Source organism: Molossus molossus, unplaced genomic scaffold (genome assembly GCF_014108415.1).
Source record: "Molossus molossus isolate mMolMol1 unplaced genomic scaffold, mMolMol1.p scaffold_m16_p_4, whole genome shotgun sequence".
Classification (NCBI taxonomy): Eukaryota; Metazoa; Chordata; class Mammalia; order Chiroptera; family Molossidae; genus Molossus; species Molossus molossus.
The window spans coordinates 79,123,259-79,147,609 of NW_023425377.1; the positions used below are offsets into that span (position 1 = coordinate 79,123,259).

Below are 24,351 nucleotides of genomic sequence, written 5' to 3' on the forward strand. Positions count from 1 at the left end.
CCTGGTCACCCACAGCCCTCTGCTCACCTGCTCCACGGAAGCCTGTCTCAGAGGGCTGCCCACCAAGCTTCTGGCTGGAGAGTTTAGCTGTCTCCCCTCCCCTCCAAACACCCTGCACCCTCAACCCCCAGGCCTGGAAGGGCCCTCAAACCCAGGGGGTTCACCAGCACACAGCCCTGGGACCAAGGGTGGGGGTCTGGGCACCTTCCCGAGCTGACCCTGCCTTGCCCAAAACCTGCCCCTCCCCCTCCGGGCCTCTGGTGCTGCCCGGACGGTGAATAATACCCAAGGAGCTCCTGGGGGGCCCAGCTGGGGCCGGCCGTTGGTGGGGCCCATGAACTGTGCTGGCCACCCTGGCTACTACACCCCTGCCCCTGAGGCCTGGTGTGCCTCAGGTGTCTCTCCAGGAGGCTGCCCAATCTCCCCGGCCGGCTGGGGGTTGCCCGCTGACCCCCATCAGTCAAGCTGGGGCCTGAGGGGCGTGGCCACTGCAGGGGGAGGGACTGATGAGAGACAGACAGACAGAAAGAAAGACCGAAAGAGTCGTGGCTGGAGACCGGCAGGGTGCTGTCTGCAGAGCGTAGCCCCCACCCTGGCTATTTTTAGCCCCAAGGACCCACCCCTTCAGCACCAGAGGGGCCCTAGCCCCTCTTGCCTCCCTGGACCACGCGCACTGGGGCGTCCTGTGCCGCTGGCGACGTGGCAGCTCCTGGGTCCTCTGTGGGCCCACCCCGGCCGTGCCTCGGTTTCCCCAGGAGCCCCGGGAGGCCGGTCACCCAGCTCCGTTCACCCCACCCCCACGCCGGGCCCGGACTAGCGCCCGCAAGTCCGCAGGGCTCTGGTTCCTGGATAGCGGTGACCCCAGCTGTCCCATCCATTCATCAACGCCAGGTGAGGAGGCAGCCGGCCAGGTGAGGGGCGGGCTTGCCAGTGGGCAGGTGTTGCTGGGGTGTTTCCTGTAGTGACCTGCTCTGCTGTGGGTGTGTCACTCTGGGCAGTGACAACAGCCAGGTGCTGTGTGTCCTGGAGCATTGGTGAGACCAGGTCCGCCCGCAGAGTGGCGTTGCACTTCTGCTGCCTGCCCTGGTCAGTGGCCATGTGTAGTCGGGGATGTGCTTGTGTGTGGGTTTCTCTGAGTCTGTGTGGGACCACTCAGGATCCTGTGGTGCCACAGGAAGGGTGTGGCTGGGAGCGAGTGTTTACGTGTGCATTGCAATGATGGGTTCATATGATCACAGTAACTCTGTGTCCATTTTAACTACCTGCCAGATGGCCTGGTTCCCCTTCTGTCATCTCCCACCTGCCCCTGTGGCCCTCCTGGCAGCCCTGAGCAGTGAGCGCTTTGACGATGCCTATTAAACAGATAAGAAACAGCCCTGGCCGGTTTGGCTCAGCAGTTAGAGCGTCAGCCTGTGGACCAGAGAGTCCCGGATTCAGTTCCCGCTAAGGGCATGTACCTTGGTTGCAGTTTGTCCCCGGCCACAGTTGGAGTTGTGTGGGTGGCAACCACTCGATGTGTCTCTCTCACATTGATCTTCCTCCCTCTCTCCCTCCCGCTCTATCTGAAGATAAATGCAAAAACGTCCTCTGGTGAGGATAAAAAATAAAAACAGATAAGAAACAGGCTGAGGGACCAAATGAGTCTGAGCCGAGGTTCAGCTCCAACCTAGTCAGGCTGACTGTGGAGTCCCCAGTCTACATCTTCTGTGGTGGAGGCCTGGTTAGTGTCAAAAACAGGAAAAGTTCTCCGAAACTGAGCCTGTGGTGAGGGGAGGTGGGTGTGGCCTTGCTTTTTATGTAGGTGTGTCTGTGGCCCCACAGGGGCGTGGAGGGGGGCCCTATGGGCTACTGGGTGTACTGGGCTGGAAGTGACTGATGCAGGGGCTGGCCTGGACCCGGCATGTTCATGCCAAAGGGTGTCGTCACTGGTCTCCTGGACTGCCCAACAGTTAGAGGACAGGAAACATGGGAAACAAGCTGAGGGGCTGGGCCAGCCAGGGTCACGCACAGTATCAGGGCTCCTGCCTGGCTGCCCCTGTGCATCTGGCGTGTCTCCTGGCCAGGTGCAGGAAAGACACACAAGGCAGGAGCCAAGCCGGCTTGTGAAAAGCAGCCAGAATGCCAACAGGCAAGTTGGTATCTTTGTTATTCCCATTTCACAGAGAGGGAAAACTGAAACTTGGCAATGTTGAGCCCCCAACTTGGCAGTGACAGATCAGGCACTTCAATCTGAGCTTGTCTGAGGTCAGCATCAGGCCAGCTGGACAGGCCAAGGACTCTTTGAGAGATGGATGGCTCAATGCAAGAGGAAAGAGAGTGGGCAGGCAATGACAAATGATCAGGCAGAGACAGGGCCTGGCACCTGGCAACCAAAGAATCACATCCCACTGGACAGTGGGAGAGCCCTGCCCATTGTCTAGCCTCCAGTAAGGCCAGTTGCTGAGACAGATTTCTGGAACCCAGGACCCAGGCAAACTCCTGTCAAAGTTCTGAAACCTCAGCCCTTTGGAATTCTAGACTTGGGAGGCCTTGCAGTTTCCAGAACTCGGAGCTCATTCGAATTTCAGAACCATGGATCTTCAAAGTCTAAACCTCCCCTCTCTCGGGCCATGGAATTCTGGATTTGTCTAGCAAATCTGGCTTGGAAATCTGGAGTCCACGCCTCCCATGAGACACAGAGAGGGAGATGGGTTATCCCAAGGGCCACATAGTGCTGCTTCTGGACCTGGGGCTGGGATGAGAATGATCCCCTGTAGGTTAGGGGCACTGCCAGCTCTCCTGGCCAATGTGGGAGGGGAGGCCTTGCCTGGGAAACCTGAGACAGCAGCTATCACCTGAACCCACGGGAGGGGGCACGGAAACCTCAGGCTGTGGCCAGAGGGAGTCATGCCAGTTTCCAGTCATCCCCAGGCCACTGGCTCTGGGACACAAGTTAGTTCCCAGACGAGGGCAATATGAGGATATCTTAGGGGTGTGTTCTGGGTGAGTGAGTGGTGCAGCAGCTCCCACAGGAAAGTGAGGACAAGGGGACCATGAGACCCAAGAGGGGCTGGCAGTCATTCCAGATGGAGGCCAGGGCAGTGGCTGCAGGCGCAGCCCAAGTCCCCAGGAATGTTCAGAAACGGCACATACCAGCTCTGGAGGGAGGGAGTGCCTTGTCCCAGGAGGAATTCAAGTTCAGGTCAAATCTGAGATGGCAAAGAGCACACCCCTGAGCCAGAGTGGAGGACTGAGGTCGCCAGTCACCATGGAAAGCACCCCCTCTGCCCGCCCCACCACCCCAGGCCTTAGTTTCCCCACTTGAGGCCCCACCACCACTGAAGTGGTAGTGGCCTTGGCACTGGGCCTGGGAGGGAAGCTCGGGGCAGCTGTCAGGAGCTAGATAATTTATGAGACTAGATAAGGAGCCGTGGAGTCTGAGGGGCTGGGCCAAGGCGCCAGTTGTGGAGATGAGAGTGAGGGCTAGTGGCCACCTGCTGGGCACCTCCACAGGAACTGAGCACCTACAATATGCTAAGCCCTGGACCCAAATGAACTCATTCCCACCACGAACCCCATTTTATAGGAAGGGAAACTGAGGCTCAGAGTAGGGACATGCGGAGCCCAAGGGCAGTGAGAGACTATGTGGCAAAGGCAGGATTTGAATCTGGGCTGATCCGCTTTTTAGAAAAGTTTATCCTTCCTTAGAGAAAATTTCAATGATTGTGCACCCTCATACCCACCTGGCACCAGCCTCCATCCAATGGGCAGAATTTTGAATCACTAACACATTATATGTAATGATGCCCGAGTTTAAATTTCAAATCAGCTTGGGCTGGGCTGTGTGACCTTGAACAATTAGTTAACCTCTCTGTGCCTCAGTTTGCCACCTCTGTAAAAAGCAGATCATCGCCCTGGCCAGTTGGGCTCAGTGGTTACAGCATCGGCCTGCAGACCAGAGAGTCCTGGGTCCAGTTTCCGCTAAGAGCATGTACCTTGGTTACAATTTGTCCCCGGCCCTGATTGGGGTCGTGTGGATGGCAACCACTCGATGTGTCTCTCTCACATCAATGTTTCTCTCTCTCTTCCCCCATCTCTCTCTTCCACTCTATCTGAAGATAAATGCAAAAAAAAAAAAAAAAATCCTCAGGTGAGGATAAAAAAAAAAACCATATCATCATAGGACTTTCATGAACTTTAACTGCCTGGATCCTCCATTCCTGTTCCTCCCATGCCCCCTCCCCCCCACCTTTGCCCACTCTGATCCCTCCACTGGGTGCACCCTTCACTATCAATACTAGGATGACTTGTGGTATGTGCCTAGGGCAGAAGGCCGGGGACCTGGGTGCTAGCCCCAGCTCCATGCATGGCTTTATATCTTCCCTGGTGTGTCCTTTTAGGGAACTGGGAACTATTTTATTCTGGTCTGCGGGCCGACGTTCTAACCGCTGAGCCAAACTGACCAGGGTGGGAACTATTTTTTTAATGTTCTCATTTTATTGTTACTTGGCATCCCCACATCTGGCTGATTTTTTCACACTTGCATTAGCCAAGTCCAGATGTTTCTCCAGTTTTCTCCCCCAGCCCCACGCTGAATAATGGTTCCCTCTCATTGCCTTTTATAGCCCATCTCTTGAAAACCTGTCGCTCCAAATGAGCTGGTTTTGGTTCCCAGAATGGAACTGGATTTCTGGGTTTATTTCTTATTATAAAAGCAATGCCATGAATTGGGGGTGGGGCTAATCCCCATGATTTCAAAAAATTAAGGAATAATTTTTTAAAAAATCATTCAGTCCTGGTCGGTATGGCTCAGCAGTAAGAGCATCACCCGCAGACCAAAGAGCCCTGGGTTATATTCCAGCCAAGGACATGTATCTTGGTTCCAGTTTGTCCCTAGCCCCGGCTGGGTTGTGCGGGAGGCAACCAATTGATGTGTCTCTCTCTCCCTCCCTCTCTCCCTCCAGCTCTATCTGAAGATGAATGTAAAAAATTTCCCCGGGTGAGGATTAAAAAAAAAAAAAGTAATCCACACGATTTTAATATAAGGAAGGATCTCCCTAAAATACCAGTGGGGTGAGGACTCAGCCTCATGCATTCACAAGAAATTGCCGGCAACCTCTGGCCGACAACCAGGCTGGCTCTTCGCACTGGATGCATCCTGTCTCAGTGCGCTGAAATCTGTCCTGCACGCTGCAGTCTGACAAGTGCTGAGATGGGAGACCAGCAGGGAAACAAGCTCAGAGAGAAGAAATCACTTGCCTGGGGTCGTGCAGTAGGCACCAGGGCTGGAGTTTAAACCTGGGGTTTCTCAGCCCTTCTCCTTAACCCAACAGATACTAATTGGCCTCCTTCAGGGATCCCAGAGAAGACAGCACTGGTCCTCACCCTTGAAGGTCACTGATTCTGGGGCAGGACAGAGCTGGAGGTAGTTGTAATAGTAAAACCTGTGAGTGCAGAGTAAGATAAGTCAGGAAAGGCATCCTTAAGGAGGGGTTATTTGAGTCAGGGCATTGAAAGTTGTATAGGAGTTCACCAGGGCCACTCAGATTAAATGCAGAATGAATCACCAGCAAATCATCTCTCTGCCTCACCAGGTGTGCCAGCGCCAGTGCCAGCCGACCCTACCTACAGCCTCAGCTCAATGGGGTGGTGACCCTCCCAACTCTGCTCTACTGCCATGTGGCCCAATGTCAGTTCTCTGGGACCCTGTTTCCGGCCAACAAACATCACGATGGAGGAGCGGCGCCTGATCGCCTCTCCCTGGTTTGCCGCCTCCTTCTGCCTGGTGGGCCTGGCCTCCAACCTCCTGGCGCTGAGAGTGCTGGCAGGCGCCCGGCAGGGCAGCTCGCACTCGCGGTCTTCCTTCCTCACCTTCCTCTGTGGCCTGGTCCTCACCGACTTCATGGGGCTGCTGATCACTGGTGCCATCGTGGTGTCCCAGCATGCCATCCTCAACTGGCACGCCGTGGACCCCAGCTGCCGCCTCTGCCGCTTCATGGGTGTTGTGATGGTCTTCTTTGGCCTGTGCCCGCTGCTGCTGGGGGCCGCCATGGCCTCGGAGCGCTACCTGGGTATCACGCGGCCCTTCTCGCGCCCTGCGGCCGCCTCACAGCGCCGTGCCTGGACCACTGTGGGGCTGGTGTGGGCCACGGCGCTGGCGCTGGGCCTGCTGCCCCTGCTGGGCGTGGGCCGCTACACTGTGCAGTACCCGGGCTCCTGGTGCTTCCTCACGCTGGGCCCCGAGCCTGGAGATGTGGCCTTCGGCCTGCTGTTTGCTCTTCTTGGCAGCTTCTCGGTGGGGCTGTCCTTCCTGCTCAACACCATCAGTGTCGCCACTCTGTGCCACGTCTACCATGGGCAGGAGGCTGCCCAGCAGCGCCCACGAGACTGCGAGGTTGAGATGATGGCTCAGCTCACGGGCATCATGGTGGTGGCCAGCGTCTGCTGGATGCCGCTGCTGGTGAGTGGCTGGTGCAGGGTCTGCCCTGGGTTTCCACCATCCTTGGTGACTGGGCCTCAGTTGAACCAGAATGGATTTCAGGTTCTCGTCCATCTGAGAAAATGTGGGCACAGATCCCAGTGTTTAGGTGTCCTTCCTTAAGGAGCTTGTGAGCAAGACACAGATAACCCCAAAACTGGCGCAGGACTGAGTGTCGTGTCCGTGGCAGTGTTCCCAGCCTTGCCCAGCACACAGCAGTGCTCAGGAAACCATTTTAATAGCATTTTCATATAATGCTTTTATTACAATATAAATTATAATTATATCTAGCATAATATAATTTTAATCTTAATTATAAAATATATTATAATTCGCCCTGGCTGGTTTGGCTCAGCGGTTAGAGTGTCGGCCTGTGGTCCAGAGAGACCCGGGTTCAGTTCTCGCTAGGGGCGCGTACCTCAGTTGTAGTTTGTCCCCGGCCCTGGTTGGTCGTGCGGGTGGCAACCACTCGATGTGTCCCTTTCACATTGATGTTTCTCTCTCTCTGTTCCTCTCTCTTCTTCCCACTCTACCTGAACAAAAAATGGAAAAATGTCCTTGGGTGAGGATAAAAATATATATATATAAAAAATAATTTATTATATTATAATTAATTATATAAATTATTATATAATATGTAATTATATTATATAATTGTTAAGTACTATATAATATATAACTAACTATATATTATTAAATAATACTTAATAGTCATATCAATTATTTATTATATAATACATCATTATATAATTATAATTATATAAGTATACAAAAATTTTAACTATGATATATAACTAATTATAATTAACAATATATTAATTATTAGATAATTATATTGTATTACATTTGTAAATAGTGTGATATATTATGTAATATTAAATGTAGATATAAATATTTTATATATTAAAATAATTTAATCTAAGAATTTAATATAAAATTGTCATAAAATTTTATAAAACATAATTTTAATATAGAAAATCCTTTAAAATAAACTATATAATATAAAATAAGTTATTTCATATACAATTTTATAATATACTTTTTTTTTTTTTAATTTTTTTTTTTAATCCTCACCCGAGGACACTTTTTTGTTCAGGTAGAGTGGGAGGGAGAGAGAGGAAGAGAGAGAGAGAGAGAGAGAGAGAGAGAAACATCGATGTGAAAGGGACACATCGAGTGGCTGCCACCCGCACGACCGACCAGGGCCCCTGGTTGGTCCGGGGACACACTGCAACCGAGGTACATGCCCTTAGCGGGAACCGAACCCGGGTCTCTCAGGACCGCAGGCGGACGCTCTAACCGCTGAGCCAAACCGGCCAGGGCTATAATATACTTTTATAATATTTTAAGATGTTTATAAAATATAAAATATTTAATAGAATAACAATGCTGGCTGTAACAGTAATTCCAACTGTTTGCACCTGCAAGTCTTCTTTTCCACCACATTTAATTGTGCCCAGGAGAGGAGCAGGAAAGGTGTGCTATTTTGTGGCCACATCGACTGAATCTCAGAGAAGTCAGGCAGCTCTCTCAAGGTCACACAGCAAAGCAGTGACAGAGTCAGTACTCAATCTCGAGGGCCTGCAGGTGCTGGTGGAGGGGCAGGGCTGGAAGCTGGCCTGAAGGCCTGACTCCTGGCTAACTACTCTGGCCCTTGACAGGTCTTCATCGCCCAGACAGTGCTGCGGAGCCCACCAGCCATGAACTCAAGCGGGCAGCTGTCCCGAGCCACGGAGAAACAGCTACTCATTTACCTGCGCGTGGCCACCTGGAACCAGATCCTGGACCCCTGGGTGTACATCCTGTTCCGCCGGGCTGTGATCCGGCGCCTCTATCCTGGCCTCGGTGCCCAGTCCAGGTCACTCTCTCTGCAGCCCCGGCTCACCCGGAGGCCCACGATGGCATAGGGCTGGGGTAGACATCAGTGGTGGCGCTGGAAAGACAGCTGCACATCCAACCTCGATCCTCCCTTACAGACGGCCACATCCACCCATTCTGAAGTCCGGGAGATGGGAGTGCAGGATGAATCAAGAGTTTGAGTGGCAGGATTTTGAGCTGTCTCCCATCAGCCTGGGAAACCCCACAAGTCTTCCCTGACCCCCTTATCCAAGGCCTTTCTCTTCTCTCAGGCCCCTCCCATCCCCAGGATGGGTGAGTGGGGGTGTAGGGAGGGTGTCTGGAGTCAATTAAACTTGTAAGCCTCTCCTTCCAGAAGTCCTCAGGAAACTGGGGATTCTGCCCACTGAATATGACCTATTCTCTGAGGTACAACAGTTGATACCCTTTGACACCACAACCCAAGAAGGCTCTGTCTAGAAAAGTTTGAATATAAATGGGTCCTTCTCTTGCCAAAATATATCTCAGCCCAGCTTTATTTTCCTTTGGGTCTGGAAGTCAGTCATCATTTGTTGAAGTTTGGTGCATCAGACTATTATCCAACCATGTGACAGCCAAGAACAAGGTGGGGGAAGGGCAGAGGGGATGAGACTGGGTTTTGGCTCCTCTTCCCACTTCCTTTATTGGATCAGATCTCCTGGAATCCTTCCAACAGCCCCTAGAGAGGGTTCTGGTATTAAACCCATTTTGCAGATGAGGAAAAGAGAGGGAGACACACACACAAGACCATGGAGTGATGCCTGCTTCCTCCATTCTAGATGGAGTCATTTCTACATAAGCTTATTGTTTAGCCTTTCATCCACTTAATCTCAGACTCCCAGTGTCTTGAACAAACAGCACCTGGTCCATAGTAGGTGCTCAAAAAAGATTGATTGAATGGACAAATGACTGAGGTTTTGAGGAACGCTGTGTATGTGCAAGTACATGAACACGTGTACAATGAGTACTTGTAAAGCACCTGGCACATAGTAGGTGCTTGAGAAGCAGCTAGTGTTGTCATAGTCCTCCAGTCCTCATGCCTGCCCCTTCCTCTGCTCTCCCCCAAACTCCTTCAAAAACAACACACCTGGCTGCAGGGGTGGGATGTGCCTTTATTCCCCATGAGCCCTCCAGGTACAGGAAGAGCAAAACATCCCCTGCCCCCCACTTCCCCCTCCACAGACATGGGATCTGCTTACACCTCCCAGAGGCAGGCCCAATGAAACTGAAGACCGTTTCCATTCTCCCTCCCCACACCTGTGTCGAAATGAGGTCACCTGCTGCTTCTGGGGGACCAGAGCTGGGAGGGGAAGGAGAGGGGATGGGGCCCACCAAGGGCAAAAAGTGTGTCACTCGCAAGCTACAGCTCCCTGTGGTGGGGGAGGGGCTCTGACCCTTATGGAGCAGTTCCTGACTCCCTGAGCTTGGGGGAGGGGCTAGGCTCCTGAGCTGGGGGTTTAGGGAGCTGGGACTTCAGTAGGGCCACCCTGGAGGCAGAACTAGGGATGTCAGATATGGTAGGTGGAATGGACTTATGGGGTCCTATCTGGGGCTTGGGGAAAAGGGCTGGTTTCTGGGGAGCCAAGGGGGCCTGTGGCTTTGAGGCCAGGTGGGAAGTTGTTAGGCTTCTTCCCGGGCCAGTATTGACCTGGGTTCCATGTACCAGATCATGGGGCTGGGGTTGAGGCTGAGAGACTTTGCTAGGGGCTCTTGGTAGTGGGCCTGGGGGCTGAGAGCGGGGTGGGGTAGTGGGATCAGGCTGGGTTCTAGGGTCAAGGCCAGGGGTCTGTGGACGAAGACCATTTCTAGAGCTCAGCTGGATTCTTAAGCCAGTCTGGGTTCTGGAGCTGGATTGGATTTCAGAAACAGGCTGAGTTCTGGAACTGAGGTAGGTTCCAGAGCTGGGCTGTATTCTTGAACTGGTCTGAGTTTCAGAGCTGGGCTGGGTCTCAGAGCTGAACTGAATTCTAGAGCTGGGCTGGGCTCCAGAGCTGGGCTGAATTCTTGCACTGGTCTGGGTTCCTGAGCTGGACTGGGTCTCAGAGCTGAACTGAATTCTAGAACTGGGCTGGGTTCCAGATCTGGACTGGGTCTCAGATCTGAGCTGGGTTCCAAAACTGGTCAGGGTTCTGGAACTGGTTTCGGTTCCAGAAACAGGCTGGGTTATGGAACTGGTTTGAGTTTCAGAAACAGGCTGGGCTTTGGAACTGAGGTGGGTTCCAGAGCTGGGTTGTATTCTTGAACTGGTCTGCGTTTCAGAGCTGGACTGAGTCTCAGAGCTGAACTGAATTCTAGAGCTGGGCTGGGTTCCAGAGCTGGGCTGGGTTCCAGATCTGGACTGGGTCTCAGATCTGAGCTGGGTTCCAAAACTGGTCATGGTTCTGGAACTGGTTTGGGTTCCAGAAACAGGCTGGGTTCTGGAACTGAGGTGGGTTCCAGAGTTAGGCTGCATGGTTGAACTGGTTTGGGTTCCAGAGCTGGGCTGAGTCTCAGAGCTAAACTGAATCTTGGTACTAAACTGGGTTCTGGAGCTGAGCTGGGTTTCAGAGCTGGACTGGGTTCTAGAGCTGAGCTGGGCTCCAGAGCTGGGTTTAATTCTTGTACTGGTCTGGACCCCAGCACTGGGCTGGGTCTCAGAGCCGAGCTCAGTTCCAGAACTTGTCTGGGTTCTGAAGCTGGGTTGAGTTCCAAAAACAGGCTGGGTTCTAGAACCAAGGTGGGTTCCAGAGCTGGGCTGTATTCTTGAACTGGTGTGGGTTTCAGAGCTGAGTTGAGTCTCAGAGCTAAACTGGACTCTAGAGATGAGCTGAGTTGCAGCATTGGTCTGCTTTGCAAAGTCCTGCTCAAGACCAGAGCTGTCTTGGGTTGTGGCCTGGGGGGTTTCCAACATGAGCTGAGTCCCAGAAGTTGATTGAGCCATGCAGGGCTGGGTCCTGGAGCTGGGCCTGCTCTTGGAGCTAGACAGAGTTGTGGAGCTTAAGTCTGTTGCTTCATTGGTCTGGGTCCCAGGACTAGATTGGATTCCAGGGTTTAGCTGGATTCTGGAACTCAGGTGGGTATCAGCAACTGACTGTGTTTTGGAGCTGGATGAGATTTTAGAGCCAGTCTGTGCTCCAGAACTGAGCTGATTTCTAGAGCTGAATTGGGTGCTTGATTTGGATTGAACTCTGGAAATTGGCCAGTCCTTGAGGTTAGTCTGAGTCCCAGAGTCGGATGGCATTCTAGAGCTGGTCTTTGTACTGAAGTGAGAGTGGCACTCAGCGTCAAACTGAGCTGTGGAGACAGGCCTTATCTTAGAGAGAGATGAGGTTCCAGGACTTGTCTGAATTGTGGAGGTGGGCCTGGTTGTAGCACTAGGCTGTGAACTAGAGCTGAGCTCAGTTTCTGAGCTGGTCTCATCACTGGAGCTGGACTGGGCCCCAGAGTGGGGGTGAGTACTTGAGTGAAACTGGGTATTAGAGCAGAGTTGGGGTCTGGATCTGGGCTGAGCTGCCACATGCATCTGGGTTCCTGAGCTGGTCTGGTTTCGTGAATAGGGTTGAGTTTGGGAACTGTCTTTGAATCCTAAGCTGGACAGGCTTCTGTAGCTGGGCTGCTTCTTGAGTCTCACCTGGGTTTCAGGACTAGCTGGTGTTCCTGAGCTAGACTGGCTGTCCAGGTATGGTTGTGTCATGGAGCTGTCTTGTGTTCCAGAGTCAAGTTGAGTTTTATGGCAGGGCTTGGTCAAAGAGCTGTGCTCACTTTGGAAACTGGCATTGGTCACAGAGCTGGGTTGGGTCTTAAAACTTGTCTGGGTTCCAGAATTTGACTTAATGCCAGAGCTCAGCTTGGCCTCAGAGCTGTCCTGCGTTCTAGAGGAGGGCTGGGTTTGGGTACAGGGCTGAATTCTGGAGCTAGGTTGGGTCTCAGAACTGGATTGTGTTCTAGAGGTGAACTTAGTTTCAGAGCTGGTTTGAGGTCTAGAACAGAGCTTGGTCTCAGAGCTGGGCTTGGTCTCAGAACTGAGCTTGGTTCTAGAGTTGGGTTTGGTCTCAGAGCTGGGCTTGGTCTCAAAACTGGTATGGGTTCTAGAGTTGAACTTGGTCTCAGAGATTGCCTGGGTTCTAGAGGAGGTCTGAGTTTTAGAGCTTGGTTGGGTCTCAGAACTAGATGAAGTTCTAGAGATGAACTTGGCCTCAGAGCTGGGTTGGAGTCTAGAGCAGGGCTTGGTCTCGGAACTGGTATGGGTTCTAGAAGTGATCTTGGTCTCAGAGATGACCTGGGCTCTCGAGGTGGATTGGATCTCAGATCTGAGCTGGGCTCTGGAGCAAGGCTGAGCCTCGGGAACTGGCCTGCAGGGCTGGGGCAGGGGACTGGGCTCCGGACTAGGGCTGCGCTCAGCCCCAGAGCAGACTAGCCACAGGCCTCCCTGGCCTCGCCAATGGCGGCCCACACCTCCACCACAAACTCGTCCGGGAAGGCGAACTCGCCCAAGACGGAGTCTAAACGGCGTGCAAACTCCTGAACGCTCACTGTCTTCTTGGATGTCTCCACCATGGTGGACGCTGCCGGAGTGGGAGGGGAAGTGGGTAAAGGTGCTCTGGGGCCCCAACTTCCCCTTGGGACCCCTACCTCCTCCCTGTGGGCTGGCCTCCCCCCAGGGTCCAATGGCTTACCCTGGCCCCTTACCCAGCTCTGGGTCCCGAATGCCCATGTAACTCTCCAGCAGGTCATCCACCCTCCGAGACGCTTCCTCCTCAAATTCACTGGGCTGGGGGCATAGGAGGACAAAACAGAGGGTCAAAATCTCAGATCCCTCCAGCCCAGCCCCCTCCCAGGGCCCCACCCCTTGGGTGACAGTAGGCTGGGACCTCATGTGTCAATGCTTCTGTACAACGACTATTGCCCTGCCTCACCATGAAGATCTATTTTGCAGGTGGGGAAACTGAGGCTGGGTGAAGGAGGTCTTACCCAAGGTCACATGATGCTTACTCAGAGGTGGAGCTCTAGGTGTAAGAGCCCCTTCACTCACCACTTCCTCTACTGTGGCAGCCCCCCCAGAACGAAGCCGCAGTGTCTCCCGCCCACTGGTCACTTTAGCTTCCATGGGGCATTTGCTGCTCCGGCTCCTCTGGCTGATCATATCTAGAGGGGACAGAGTGGTGGAGGGGCATGTGTTCTGGGTGGATCCACTCTTTGTAAACACTGGGAAACCACCAGCAGAGTCTTTAAGAACTTTCTTATCCTTCAAAGGCCTCTTTGGCAGCACTTTAAAAGCTCCTAGCCAGGTGACAAAATAGATTTAAATACCTCCTCATCCCTTTCTCCATTTCCCCAATTTTCCCCCTAGCCCCAGATAGACTATAACAATATAGAAACTACCTATCTGTTCCCAATACAGTGGCAGAAATTTCCTGTCATATCACCAGAGGCATCTAGAACCTTCCATCCTGTCCCATCCCCCCACCTTCCACTGTCCTCGGCATCCAAAGAACCCAGTTCCCCAAGAGCTTCCCCTACCCCACCCGCTTGCCCCCAAGGCCACAGGTGGCCCTCACCGAAGGCTCTCTTGGGCTGTACCAGGCGCAGGGTGAAGGGCTGGGCCTTGGGCAGCTCACGGAGCATCTTGGCCACTTCATAGTGACGGCAGCCAACGATAGAGTGATCGTTGATGGCTTCGATGCTATCGCCCACACACACAGCTTCGATCCTGTTGATGATGCTGCCCTCCTTGATCCTCTGCAGGGACCCAGAGTCACTCAAGGGACCACCCCCACTGAACCCATTTAGACTAGACAGGGGCACCCGGAAGTCGCCCCCCTCCACCGTGGGCACCTTGATGAAGGCGTATCCGGCCCCGTTGTCTGTGATCGTCAGCCCCAGGGCATCCTCCGTCTTAGTGACCTCCACCTCCTTGGTCTCGCCGCGCACATGTGCAAAGATAAAGTCCTCCAACCCTATCTGACCGCCCAGGAGTTTCTGCATGTCCACTTTATGGCTGTTTAGGGTGCAGAATAAGATCTGTCCCGAGGGGAGGAGGAGCCCAGAATTAATGACCGCGCTCATTCCCCACTGTCTGCGCAGAACTACCAGAGGGGATGGGCTCATGGGCCTGATAGGAAAACTGAGGCGCAAAGAGGCATAAAACTGGCTGTCACCTGGTGCCCAGGATCCAAGCCCACAGGAACTTCAGAATGGGGTTGGGAGTGAGAAGGAGACAGACCCTCAGAATGAGAAGACGGATGAGAAGGAGGCTGTGGACAGGAAGAAACCCCCCTTTCCCACTCCCAGATTCCAGTTTTAACCCTTTGGTGCCCTGAATTCCCCCTCTCCCCACCATCTTTTTCGTGGCGTTCTGCGTCCGCTGGTGCCCCCTGGGGGCTACAAGGTGCACCGCTCTGCAGCCCAGCCTATAGTCCAGGCAGCCTCCGACGTATCACCTGTAAAGGGGCTTCCTGGAACCCCAGCCCTCAGACGCTCTCAGGAACCACAGATGAGCTTCCCTGAGGGCTGGTATACACCTTAGCTGGCTGGGTGAAGTGGGTTCCCGGACGATCTAGGGACTCAATAACCCCTTAGACCTGCTCATCTTTTGTGCAGGCAGCTCAGAGGGGGCGTCCCCAAGGTATGGGCACCTTTAGATCTAAGTGGTGTCTCCGTGATCTGGAAATCGGGTCCCTCCATCCCCGAGTGGGGGGTCTGGGGGCCCCCAGTTCAGGGATCCAAACTCCACCTTACCCCTGGTTCAGCCCGGTGGGCCTCGGGCGCTGGGGGTCCACGGTCCTCACCTCTGTGGGCGCGATCCCGAAAGCCTCGGCGATCTTGGCGTAGAGCTCGCGGACGTTGGTGAAACCCTCGATCTTGCCGGTGGGGCTGCCGTGCGCCAGCTGCGTGCGGAAGACAAGACGCGGGCGGGCGCGGGGCGCCGCAGGGGGCTCGGAGGGCGAGGGTGGGGACGCCGGCGGGTGCGGGGCCTCGGCACCCCGGGCCTCACGGGTCGCTGCGCTCTCCATGGCCCGAGGAGCTAGGCGATCCGGGCCACCGCCTCCGCCACTGCGGGATCCGCTGCTTCCTGCGGCCTCCCCTCCCCCGGTTCAGGGCGCGACAGCCGAGCTGCCCGGGTAAGGGGATCCAGGAACCCGAGCTGCCCAGGAAGGCGACACCACAGGTTGCGGAGAGGAGGGGCGGCCCCAGGTGTCCGAGCCCTGCCAGGGCCAGCTGCGCGCTCCCCCGGGACGCTGGGAGGTCTGCGGGGGACCCGAGCTGTGGCGCGGGAAAAACATGGATCACAAAAAAGTACTAGGACAGCTGAGCGCGCCCCAGAGCTCACTTTGCAAGACGCGCTAATTTAATTCTTGCAACGGCCCTAAGAGATAGGAATTAGTTTACCCTGGTATAACCTGAGCCACATCTTGTCCCTCCTCTGCCCACAGCCCTCTGGGACTCCGAACTCCCTCATGGTAAAAGCCTGATGTTTTCCGTGGCCCATATGGTCCTGCACAACCGTCTCCCATTTCATTCCTGTCCTACCTCTTCCCACTCTCCCCACTGCTCACTGTGCTTTCCAGTCATAGGGTCCTCAGCTGTTTCCCCAACAAGCCAGGCTCGGTCCTGCCCCAGGGCCTTTGCGTGTGTTATTCCCTCTGCCTGGAACACCTTCTCCTAGATCTCCAAGTGGTTCCTTCCCTCACTTCCTTCAGCTCTTTGCTCAAATGTCACCCCTCTAACTTTCTCCAATCTCTTTTTCCAGCTTTCCTTTTCTCCCTAGCATTGAGCACCACTTCATAAATCACATGTTTTTACTTATCCATCTTGTGTCCTGTCTGTTTCCCCAGGGGTTCTAGTCTCTTGCTCCCCTGCTGTATCTGGGTGCCCAGTGTCTGGCACACAGTGAGCAGGCATCCAGGCAATATTTGATGAGGGAATAAATGGACCCCAGGTTACAGGTGAAGAAGGAGGCTCCAGCACCAGGAGGCCTCTGTAAGAATCCCCCGAGAATAGAACACTAGGCACCAGGAAGTTTGGCTCAGTAGACAGCAGTGGAATGCCAAACCCAGCAGAAGCATAAAGGGGCCTCCCAACTTGGAATAATTTCAGAATCCAGACAGTGATGGGAAAAGGCTTTGGACAATATAAGAAAACGTGTTTAAAGCCTACAAAACATGACACACACCGCAACATGGGTGAGCCTTGAACACATGATGCTCAGTGAAGGAAGCCAGACACAAAAGGCCACAGTGTGTGATTCTATGTGAAATGTCCAGAACAGGCAAATATTAAGAGACAGTAAGTAGATTTGTAGAGAGGGGATAGACTGCTAAGTGACACAGGGCTCCTTTATGGAGTGATGGAACATTCTGGAATTAGATTGTGGCAATGGCTGCACAACTTTGTGAATACACTAGAAACCACAAAATTGTACTCATTAAAACCTATTAAAAAGAAAAAGAAAAAAAAAAAACATCAAAATGGTACTCTTCCAGAAAGACATACTCATGCACTAAAAGTATGTAAAGACCTACCCAGGATGGCCCTGGCAGGTTTGGCTCAGTGGTTGGAGTGTCGCCACGGACCAGAGAGTCCCAGGTTCAGTTCCCACTAAGGGCACAAACCTCCGTTGCAGTTAGTCCCGCCCTGGTTGGGGTTGTGTGGGTGGCAACCACTGGATGTGTCTTCCACATGGATGTTTCTCTCTTCCTCCCTTCCTCCCTCCAGCTCTAAATGCAAAAATGTTGTTGGGTGGGGATAAAAAAAGCAAAAGCAAAGAAAAAATCTTAAAAAAATAAAATAACAGGGGGCAAGTGCAAGCTGGATGGGCACTGGGTGATTGTGTGCTCACTGAGGAAAAGTAATTAATCATGAGCAAAGGAGATCCTAAGAGGCTGAGAGGCAAAACGTCATCATATGCTTTCTTTGTGCAAACTTACCAGGAGGAGCACAAGAAGAAGCACCCAGATGCTTCAGTCAACTTCTCGGAGTTTTCTAAAAAGCGCTCAGAGGAAGGAATTTGAAGACATGGCAAAGGCAGACGAGGCCCGTTATGAAAGAGAAAGGAAAACTTATATCCTCCCAAAGGGGAAACAAAAAGGAAATTCAAGGATCCCAGCGCACCCAAGAGGCCTCCTTCGGCCTTTTTCTTGTATTGTTCCGAGTATCGCCCAAAAATCAAAGGAGAGCATCCCGGTCTATCCGTTGGTGATGTTGCAAAGAAGCTGGGAGAGATGTGGAATAACACTGCTGCGGATGACAAGCAGCCTTATGAGAAGGCTGCTAAGCTGAAAGAGAAATACGAAAAGGATATTGCTGCATACTGAGCTAAAGGAAAGCCTGATGGCTAAAAAGGCTGAAAAAGCAAGAAAAAGAAGGAAGATGAAGAAAATGAAGATGAAGATGATGATGATGATGAACAAGTTGGTTCTAGCGCAGTTTTTTTTTTTCTTGTCTATAAAGCATTTAACCCTTCTGTACACAACTCACTCCATTTAAAGAAAAAAATTGAAATGTAAGGCTATGTAAGATTTTTTAAATTGTACAGTGTCTTTTTTTGTATAGTTCACACACTACTGAATGTATCTTTAGATAGCCCTGTTCTGGCAGTATTTTCAATAGCCACGAACCTTGCCTGGTATAGTATGGGGGGTTGTAAATTGGCATGGAAATTTAAAGCAGGTTCTTGGTGCACAGAACAAATTAGTTATATATGAGGATGGTGGTTTTTTCATCTTCAGTTGTCTCTGATGCAGCTTATACAAAATAATTGTTCTGTTATCTGAATACCACTCTGTAATTACAAAAAAAAAAAAAAAAAAGATGCAGCTGTTTTGTTGACATTCTGAATGCTTCTAAATGCAATTTTATTTAAAAAACAAACAAAAAAAAACAGGTGCTCAAACAAAAACCTGTACACGCATGTTCACAGCAGTGCAATTCACAACTGCCAAGAGGTAGAAACAGCTCCAATGTCCATCAGTGGATAAATACAATGTATCCATCCACACAGTGGAATATTACAGTCAGAAAAGAAGTGAGCACTGACACTCACTACAATGTGCATGGACCTTGAAAACAGATGCTCAGTGAGAGAAACCAGACACAAAAGTTCAGAATGTGTGATCCCATTCATGTGAAATGTCCAGAACAGGCAAATCCACCAAAACAGGAAGTGGATTCCTGGTTGTCAGGGGCTGGTGGAAGGCAGGCCTGGGAGCCCAAGCAGGGGTATCTTGGTGGGGTCTTGGGCACATCTTCAGGCCCAATCCCCTACAAAAAAACACTCACAATTTGGTGAAATTCAAATTCCACTTTATTTTTAAATTTAAAAGTCCAGATTAAGCAGTGGCAAAGGGGCCACCTTCATGACGGTCCCTTAGCTGGACAAGGGTGGGTGCAGGAATTCGAGGGCCACAGGCAAAAGTCCCTCACCCAAGCATGAGAGCAAGTCCTGCAGCCTGCCTGTTTGTGTGGGGCACCTGTGGTCAGCATCTTCCAGGAGTCTCTCCCAATGTGTCAGGTATGGGTTTTCCCTGCCCTGTGTCCTGCGTTAGATACTGGAGAGCCACTGGAGCCTGTGCCACCCTCCGAGAGCTGTATTTGGTCCCCTTGTAGCCTAGGTTATTCTGCCCATGTATGGTGTTCCCACATCCCTGTCATATGACATGTCCTGTGAGGCCATGGGGTTCTGTGTGGTGTGCATGGCAGGTGACACTTTGGATTTAGGGTACTGGGGAGGTTGAAAGCTAGGGGGATGGTGTAGAATAATTGTAGGGGGTGGAAGCTCCCAAGGTGCACCATCAGATCTGGCCCCAAAGGATGGACCCCCATCCCTCCTCCATGGGGTAGGAGTGGGGGTGGGGCCAGGACTAGAATTTGGTCTTCTCTGGATCTCCGGGGGCATGATAAACACCTTCACAAGTGCTCACTGCAACAGGAGAGAGGAGGGGAGTCGTGATGGGGGCTCCATCATCTCAGTCCCCACCACCATCCTGGGGGACACTAGAGGCCACCCTCCCTCAGCAGCTCCAAACAGATATCAGGGTGGAGGCCTGGAGTTGACCCCATCTAAAACCTGGGGAGCCAGAAAACACCCAGAGTAAACTGCCAAGAAGCTTTGAAGAAGTTCTAGTTCCCCCGAGTGAATCCAATTGGCCAAGGGGGGCTGGCAGATCCCACCCAAAAGCATTAATACAGCACTCAACCTGATCAGCACCCCCAGTGGGCCCGCCATTAGCCTCGTGCCCCATGCATCAAATAAGTCCCACCTGGCAAATCCCGAATGGGCGGGGCGTGGGAACAAGATCCAGCTGCTGGATCCCACTCTGCAGACCCCTGAACCCCACCAAGGGTGAAATGCAGGCATTTTCGCAGAGGTAGGCCAAGGCAGGTCTAGCTTGAGGCAGTCCCCCACTCAGGGCCGCCCCACCTGGGCAGACTCAGGCACACACCTGGCAACCTGGGCCAGGATCTCCTTGATGCGGATGATGAGCTTCTCATGCTGCGCAGGGTCGCGCTCAATGGCTCCGTGCAGCCGGGCCATGTAGAAGTCCAGCGTGCTGAGCGTGGGCGTCTCGCCCGTGCCTGAGGATGGCAGGGACTGGTCAGCTGCGCTCAGTGTTGGCCTAGCTGCATTCGGGGCTCCAGGAAACGGAGGTCAGAGGATCAGGGTCTTTAAGGGAGGGTTCTGGGGAGGGGCCCCTTGGCGCCTGTGGGGTCGGGTGAAGGGTCTGGGCGTCTGGACCTGAGAGTCAAGGTCAGCTGAGGAAGAAAGTGGGGGGTGGGGGTCTAGTCGGGGAGAGGAAATAAGTCAAAGTCAGCCAAAGATAATCACTAAAGGCAGGGACAGATGGGGTTGCAGCAGGCAGGTCAGCGAGGGCAGGGCAGCAACACTGACAAGAACTGCAGGCAGTCGGTGGGGCAGAGATGAGAGTGGGGGTGAGGTGAAGGGCTTGGGGGTGGTTGGAGGTGGCAGAGGACTGCAAACTGGGGTCATATGGAGGGGAGACGGTGGGGTTGGGGCTCTCTATGTCCAGGGTCAGGGTCAGGAGGCAGAGACACCAGGGGAAAGACTCGATGTGACCCAAGGTGGGGTTTGAGGTTGTCCCAAGGCAGGGTTAGCAAGGACAAGACGTGGGCGGGGACAGGGCTTCCGCACCAGGGACCGGCAGCGAGGCGAAGCTGGCGGTGAGCGCCTGGCGCACAGCCTGGAGCTGCTGCTGCAGAGCCAGCGTCCGCCGCTCCTCCAGAGCCAGCTCCTGCTCCAGGCGCTCACGCGCGCTGCTCATGTTCTGCGTGTGCCTCTGCAGCACCGCGTTCTGCTCCTCGAAGGCCACGTTCATCTTCCGCAGGCGCCGCAGCTCTGCCTCCCGCGCTGCAGCGGGGAGCCAGGTCAGAGCCTGGCACTTCCTCCCCCTACCCTCTGCCAGGGCTTTGCCTCAGCTATGCCTTAAGCCATTGCTCTGCCTCCAGCCCCAACCTTTAGCTCCCAGGGCTAATGGGCAGGGGAGGAAGATGGCTCCGGTTTTAGAGGTAACTACTTCCCACTCACTGCCTCCTGCCTAGGATCCCTCTTTTGGCCCATCCCCTCTCCCAACACCTGTTTCCCCAAGAACCCTTAGTTGGTGCTCACCTTTGTTTTGGTCCAAGAACTCTTCAGTGAAAATAGGGACATCAAAGGTGGAGAAGCCATCGCAGTCCCCACCCTGGGACAAGACAGGTGGCAATGTTTATTTTGAGGGGGCATCCAAACACCCTCTGGGATTTTCCCCAAGCCTGGGGGATCTCCTTGAGCCACTTAGGTCGGAGTCTATTTAACATTCCCACATTGTGGACGCCCCTGCCTCTGCTTGCACAGGATGGAGGAGGGCTGCTCACTTCCCATGAACCTTGGTCCTGGCTCACCCAGGGGCCTTACCCAGGGGCCTAAAGACTTCCAGACCTTTCTCACCTACATGCTCTCCTTGGAGGATGGGCACTTACCTTGTGTCCATTCAAGAGGGTATTCATGAGCCCGGAGCCCGAGTCCTCTGGTGGGGGAGGGAGGAGGGCAGGGTCAGCCTCCCAGGTCTCCTCTGGCTCTGCTTTGCTTTGCATGTGCTGTTCCCCCTGCCTGCAACACCCTCCTTCCCTTCCCCCAATGTGAGCCCCATGGAGGGGGGTGGGTCAGTCTCCAGGGTCACCCCTCTCAGAGCAGGCACTTAGCTGCCTGGGGGCTGGCTGGTGCCCTTCTCACCTTTCTTGATCTTCTTTTCCTGGATCTTCTCAGTGCACATCTTGTAGGCTTCTGACTGCTGGTATGCCCGCAGCTCCTTCATGTATTGCTGCTTCTCCCTCTCGGCCTCGTCCAGGTACCGCTGGCAGGGTAGCATGAGAAGGCTTGACCCAGACCCCAGGCAGAGGAGGCCTCCAAGGTCAGGCCCCATCTCCATCATTCATCGCACTGTGTTGGACATTTCCAGAGCTTCTTATTACCCTCCACACAAAACCTGGTCCCTCAGCCTACTGCTCAGGGTACCTCCTAGCTCCCCACCCCATCTCCAGCCTTTATAAACCACCCATGATGTCTGACTGTAGGCTCCCACTTTCAGGCTGCCCTCCTGTACCCATTTGCCTGTTGAAATCCCACTTATGAAGGTACAAACCAGTGGTGGTTTTGTTACCTTTCCTTGATGTTTATGCAATTTTTAAATTACTATGATTTGAAAATCGGTTTCACATAAAAATCCAGCTCCCACCCCTACTTCTTTAGACATTGGGTGACCACACTGGTTAAGTTTTGTCTAGTCTCGTCTCCTGTTACCCTTCCCTCAGTAAACTGGGAGGCCTCATGGATGGTCTGTTCTCCTGAAGGAAGAACCCTCCACACCAGGTCCTTTCAGGATGTGGCTGTGTGGGGGAGTATCTGAGTGTGTGTGTGTGTGGAAGTCAGTGGTCCCTGACCAGCCCCATCTGCCACCCCTGCTGTCCACCTGCTTCTCTGTGGGCTGCAGTTTGCTCCACTCGGCACCCAGCATCTTGGTGATCTCAGGAAAGGGCAGGTCCGGGTGGCGCGTGCGAATCTGCTCACGCCGCTCGTTCAGGAAGCGCACATAGCCAGTGACAGGTGCTTTGGGACCATTTGGCAGGATCTTCTTTCGCTTCTTTCCTTTGGGCCAGCCGCGCTTCTTCACAGGCTGCAAAACCACGCAGCGCCGTTGGGAGGAGCCTGGAGGGCTGGGGCGGGGCCCTGAGTGGGTGGGGCGGGGCCTTGGACGACCTGGGTGGGGCTAGAGGTGAGGTAGCCAGGAGGTAGAACCCAGAAGTCCTGGAGGTGTCCAGGTTAAGGGTTAAGGTTGGTATGGGGGTTGGGGAAACCTGGACAGAAGTGAGGGGTATCAGAGATATTGGGAACAGGGGTTCAGGCTGGCTTCTGTTGTGGGTGTGACCTCTGTAATATGGACGTGGCTTGCACTGGAGGAAGGGCCCACATGACCACCACAAGGTGCTTTCCCCTGGGAGGCAAGAAGGGCAAGGAGCTAGCATCCTGTGCATGCAGAGGCCCCTGCCTCTGCATGCACAGGATGGAGGCGTGGCAGTGGTCCTTGTGGGGCGTGGCACCTACTAAGGGGCGGGGTCTCAACTTCCGGGGGGTTCTGGACAGTGGGCGGAGCCATAGCGAATTCAAATCTAGTTTGAGGTGAGTCTTGGAGGTTGAGGGCGAGACTCTGAGCCTCCTCTACCACAATACGAGGACTCTCACCTCCTCCTCGTGGGACCCCTTCTCACTGACTCGCGGGACCTCGCCGCGCTCTTGCTTGACAGCCACCACGAAGCCCCCATGCTGTCCAGGAGCCTTGCTACCCGCCGGCCTGGAGTCACGGGACGCCGGAGTCATCCCCATCCCCCACCCCGACAGCAGGGCTGGCAGAGAGGGGCTGCCTGAGTCATGGGAGCAGGGATCGCTGGGGCGGGGGCAGGGTTCAGGGGTAGGATCAGGAGCACTAAGGAGCCAGTAGGGACCCATGGGAGAGACTGAAGCCACAGGATGCAAGGGTCACCCCCACCCCTCACCCCCGACGGCAGATATAGCAGCAGCTAAAGGGCCCAATTCCTGCTAGGGGGGCCAGTAGGGACCCCTGGGAGGGACTGGAGCCCGGGCGGGGATAAAAGCCCGTGGGGGCCTTAGGTGAGGGCCTGCCCGGGTGGTGGGAAGTCAAGATCCTGGGGACCAGGGTCGAGGAGCTCCGACAAGGTGGGCGGGGGCTGAGCTGCAGCCCCGAGTGGACTGTGGGAGGGGAAGTCGCACTCACGCGACGGCCGCGCCGGGCTGCTTGGGGCCGTGGGACATGGCCGCTCCCGGCCGCACCTGGAACGCAGACGCGTGGCCGAGTAAGGGGCGCCCGAGCCGCCGATGGCGGGGCCCGGCTGGGGAGCCCGGGAATGCCGGGCCCAGAGCGCTTGGGGGGGGCCGGATCCAGGGGCTGGGAGGGCCTCCAGGGCGGGCGCCCCAGGGATCCTTTGTTGGAAGATCGGCCCCCGGGAAGCCCTGATCCTCCCCACCTGGCCTGGAAGCGGCCCCGTCCCAGTCCCGAGACCCCCGCACCCCTGGCCCCTCGCAGGGCCCTGAGTTCCGCGGCTGTTTTCACCTCCAAAGAAACTTTCCCGGACCTCTCGGCTGCTGCGACTCTCCAACCAACCGCCCGTAGCCCACCCCTGCCGTCCACCCCGCCCCGCTCCGCCCCCTGCAAGCTAATGATGGCCTCCACGAGCGGTCGGATTGGGGTGCGCCCTTTCCCTGGGGCGTGACCATGCAGATGAAGGTCGGCGCGCCGGTCTGTGATTGGCTGGGGCGGCCACTGAGCCGCGTGGGAGGAGGATAGGGAAGGCTGCGGGCGGTGCGTCAAGTTCGGCTGCGCTCGGCAGCTCTCGGGACTAATCAGGGCGCTTTGAGGCCTCGCCCTGCGGAGCCTCTTAAAGGGCCAGTAGGCGCCGCCCGGACTCCTCCTCGGCTAAGGGAGATTCCCCGCTCCTGCCGGACTGGCTTCAGCCCCCCCCAGTTGCCATGGGGA

At 54.3% G+C, this 24,351-nt stretch overlaps 3 protein-coding genes and 1 pseudogene across 4 annotated transcripts; 2 read left to right on the forward strand and 2 right to left on the reverse strand.

The window, feature by feature from the left end:
- The first annotated feature begins 775 nt into the window (after positions 1 to 775).
- Positions 776 to 8,815, forward strand: TBXA2R (thromboxane A2 receptor). 2 transcript variants are annotated; one of them, XM_036240764.1, is made up of 3 exons: positions 776 to 891; positions 5,574 to 6,439; positions 8,119 to 8,364. In XM_036240764.1, exons 2-3 carry the CDS (start codon positions 5,657 to 5,659, stop codon positions 8,362 to 8,364), a joined length of 1,029 nt encoding a protein of 342 aa, XP_036096657.1. In that variant the 5' UTR covers positions 776 to 891; positions 5,574 to 5,656. The 2 variants fall into 2 exon arrangements, with proteins under 2 accessions (XP_036096657.1, XP_036096658.1); XM_036240765.1 differs by lacking the exon at positions 776 to 891 and having other exon boundaries at positions 5,621 to 6,439; positions 8,119 to 8,815.
- Positions 8,816 to 12,476: 3,661 nt separating this feature from the next.
- Positions 12,477 to 15,340, reverse strand: GIPC3 (GIPC PDZ domain containing family member 3). The gene is made up of 6 exons (XM_036240724.1): positions 15,100 to 15,340; positions 14,147 to 14,332; positions 13,870 to 14,050; positions 13,344 to 13,456; positions 13,001 to 13,082; positions 12,477 to 12,876 (listed from the first exon to the last, which is right to left on the reverse strand). The coding sequence occupies exons 1-6, from the start codon at positions 15,322 to 15,324 to the stop codon at positions 12,725 to 12,727; spliced, it is 939 nt and encodes a 312-aa protein (XP_036096617.1). The 5' UTR covers positions 15,325 to 15,340; the 3' UTR covers positions 12,477 to 12,724.
- Positions 15,341 to 17,169: 1,829 nt separating this feature from the next.
- Positions 17,170 to 18,921, forward strand: LOC118643900 (annotated as a pseudogene).
- On the reverse strand, positions 18,597 to 23,978 carry HMG20B (high mobility group 20B). The gene is made up of 10 exons (XM_036240054.1): positions 23,929 to 23,978; positions 23,593 to 23,648; positions 23,043 to 23,151; positions 22,273 to 22,476; positions 21,537 to 21,657; positions 21,284 to 21,330; positions 20,934 to 21,006; positions 20,460 to 20,675; positions 19,753 to 19,885; positions 18,597 to 19,229 (listed from the first exon to the last, which is right to left on the reverse strand). The coding sequence occupies exons 2-10, from the start codon at positions 23,628 to 23,630 to the stop codon at positions 19,217 to 19,219; spliced, it is 954 nt and encodes a 317-aa protein (XP_036095947.1). The 5' UTR covers positions 23,631 to 23,648; positions 23,929 to 23,978; the 3' UTR covers positions 18,597 to 19,216.
- Positions 23,979 to 24,351: the final 373 nt, after the last annotated feature.

What these genes read in the sequence shown, in the direction of transcription:
- HMG20B (XM_036240054.1), bottom strand. Translation starts at nt 23,630, where the DNA reads ATGTCCCACGGCCCCAAGCAGCCCGGCGCGGCCGTCGC. An exon ending in TGCAGCCCACAGAGAAGCAG is followed by an intron (nt 21,658 to 22,272) that starts GTGGACAGCAGG and finishes CTACCCTGCCAG; the next exon opens with CGGTACCTGGACGAGGCCGA. An exon ending in GGAAAAGAAGATCAAGAAAG is followed by an intron (nt 21,331 to 21,536) that starts GTGAGAAGGGCA and finishes CTCCCCCACCAG; the next exon opens with AGGACTCGGGCTCCGGGCTC.
- GIPC3 (XM_036240724.1), bottom strand. Translation starts at nt 15,324, where the DNA reads ATGGAGAGCGCAGCGACCCGTGAGGCCCGGGGTGCCGAGGCCCCGCAC. An exon ending in ACAGCCCAAGAGAGCCTTCG is followed by an intron (nt 13,457 to 13,869) that starts GTGAGGGCCACC and finishes TGTCCCCTCTAG; the next exon opens with ATATGATCAGCCAGAGGAGC. An exon ending in CTGCCACAGTAGAGGAAGTG is followed by an intron (nt 13,083 to 13,343) that starts GTGAGTGAAGGG and finishes CTATGCCCCCAG; the next exon opens with CCCAGTGAATTTGAGGAGGA.
- TBXA2R (XM_036240764.1), top strand. Translation starts at nt 5,657, where the DNA reads ATGTGGCCCAATGTCAGTTCTCTGGGACCCTGTTTCCGGCCAACAAAC. An exon ending in TCTGCTGGATGCCGCTGCTG is followed by an intron (nt 6,440 to 8,118) that starts GTGAGTGGCTGG and finishes GGCCCTTGACAG; the next exon opens with GTCTTCATCGCCCAGACAGT.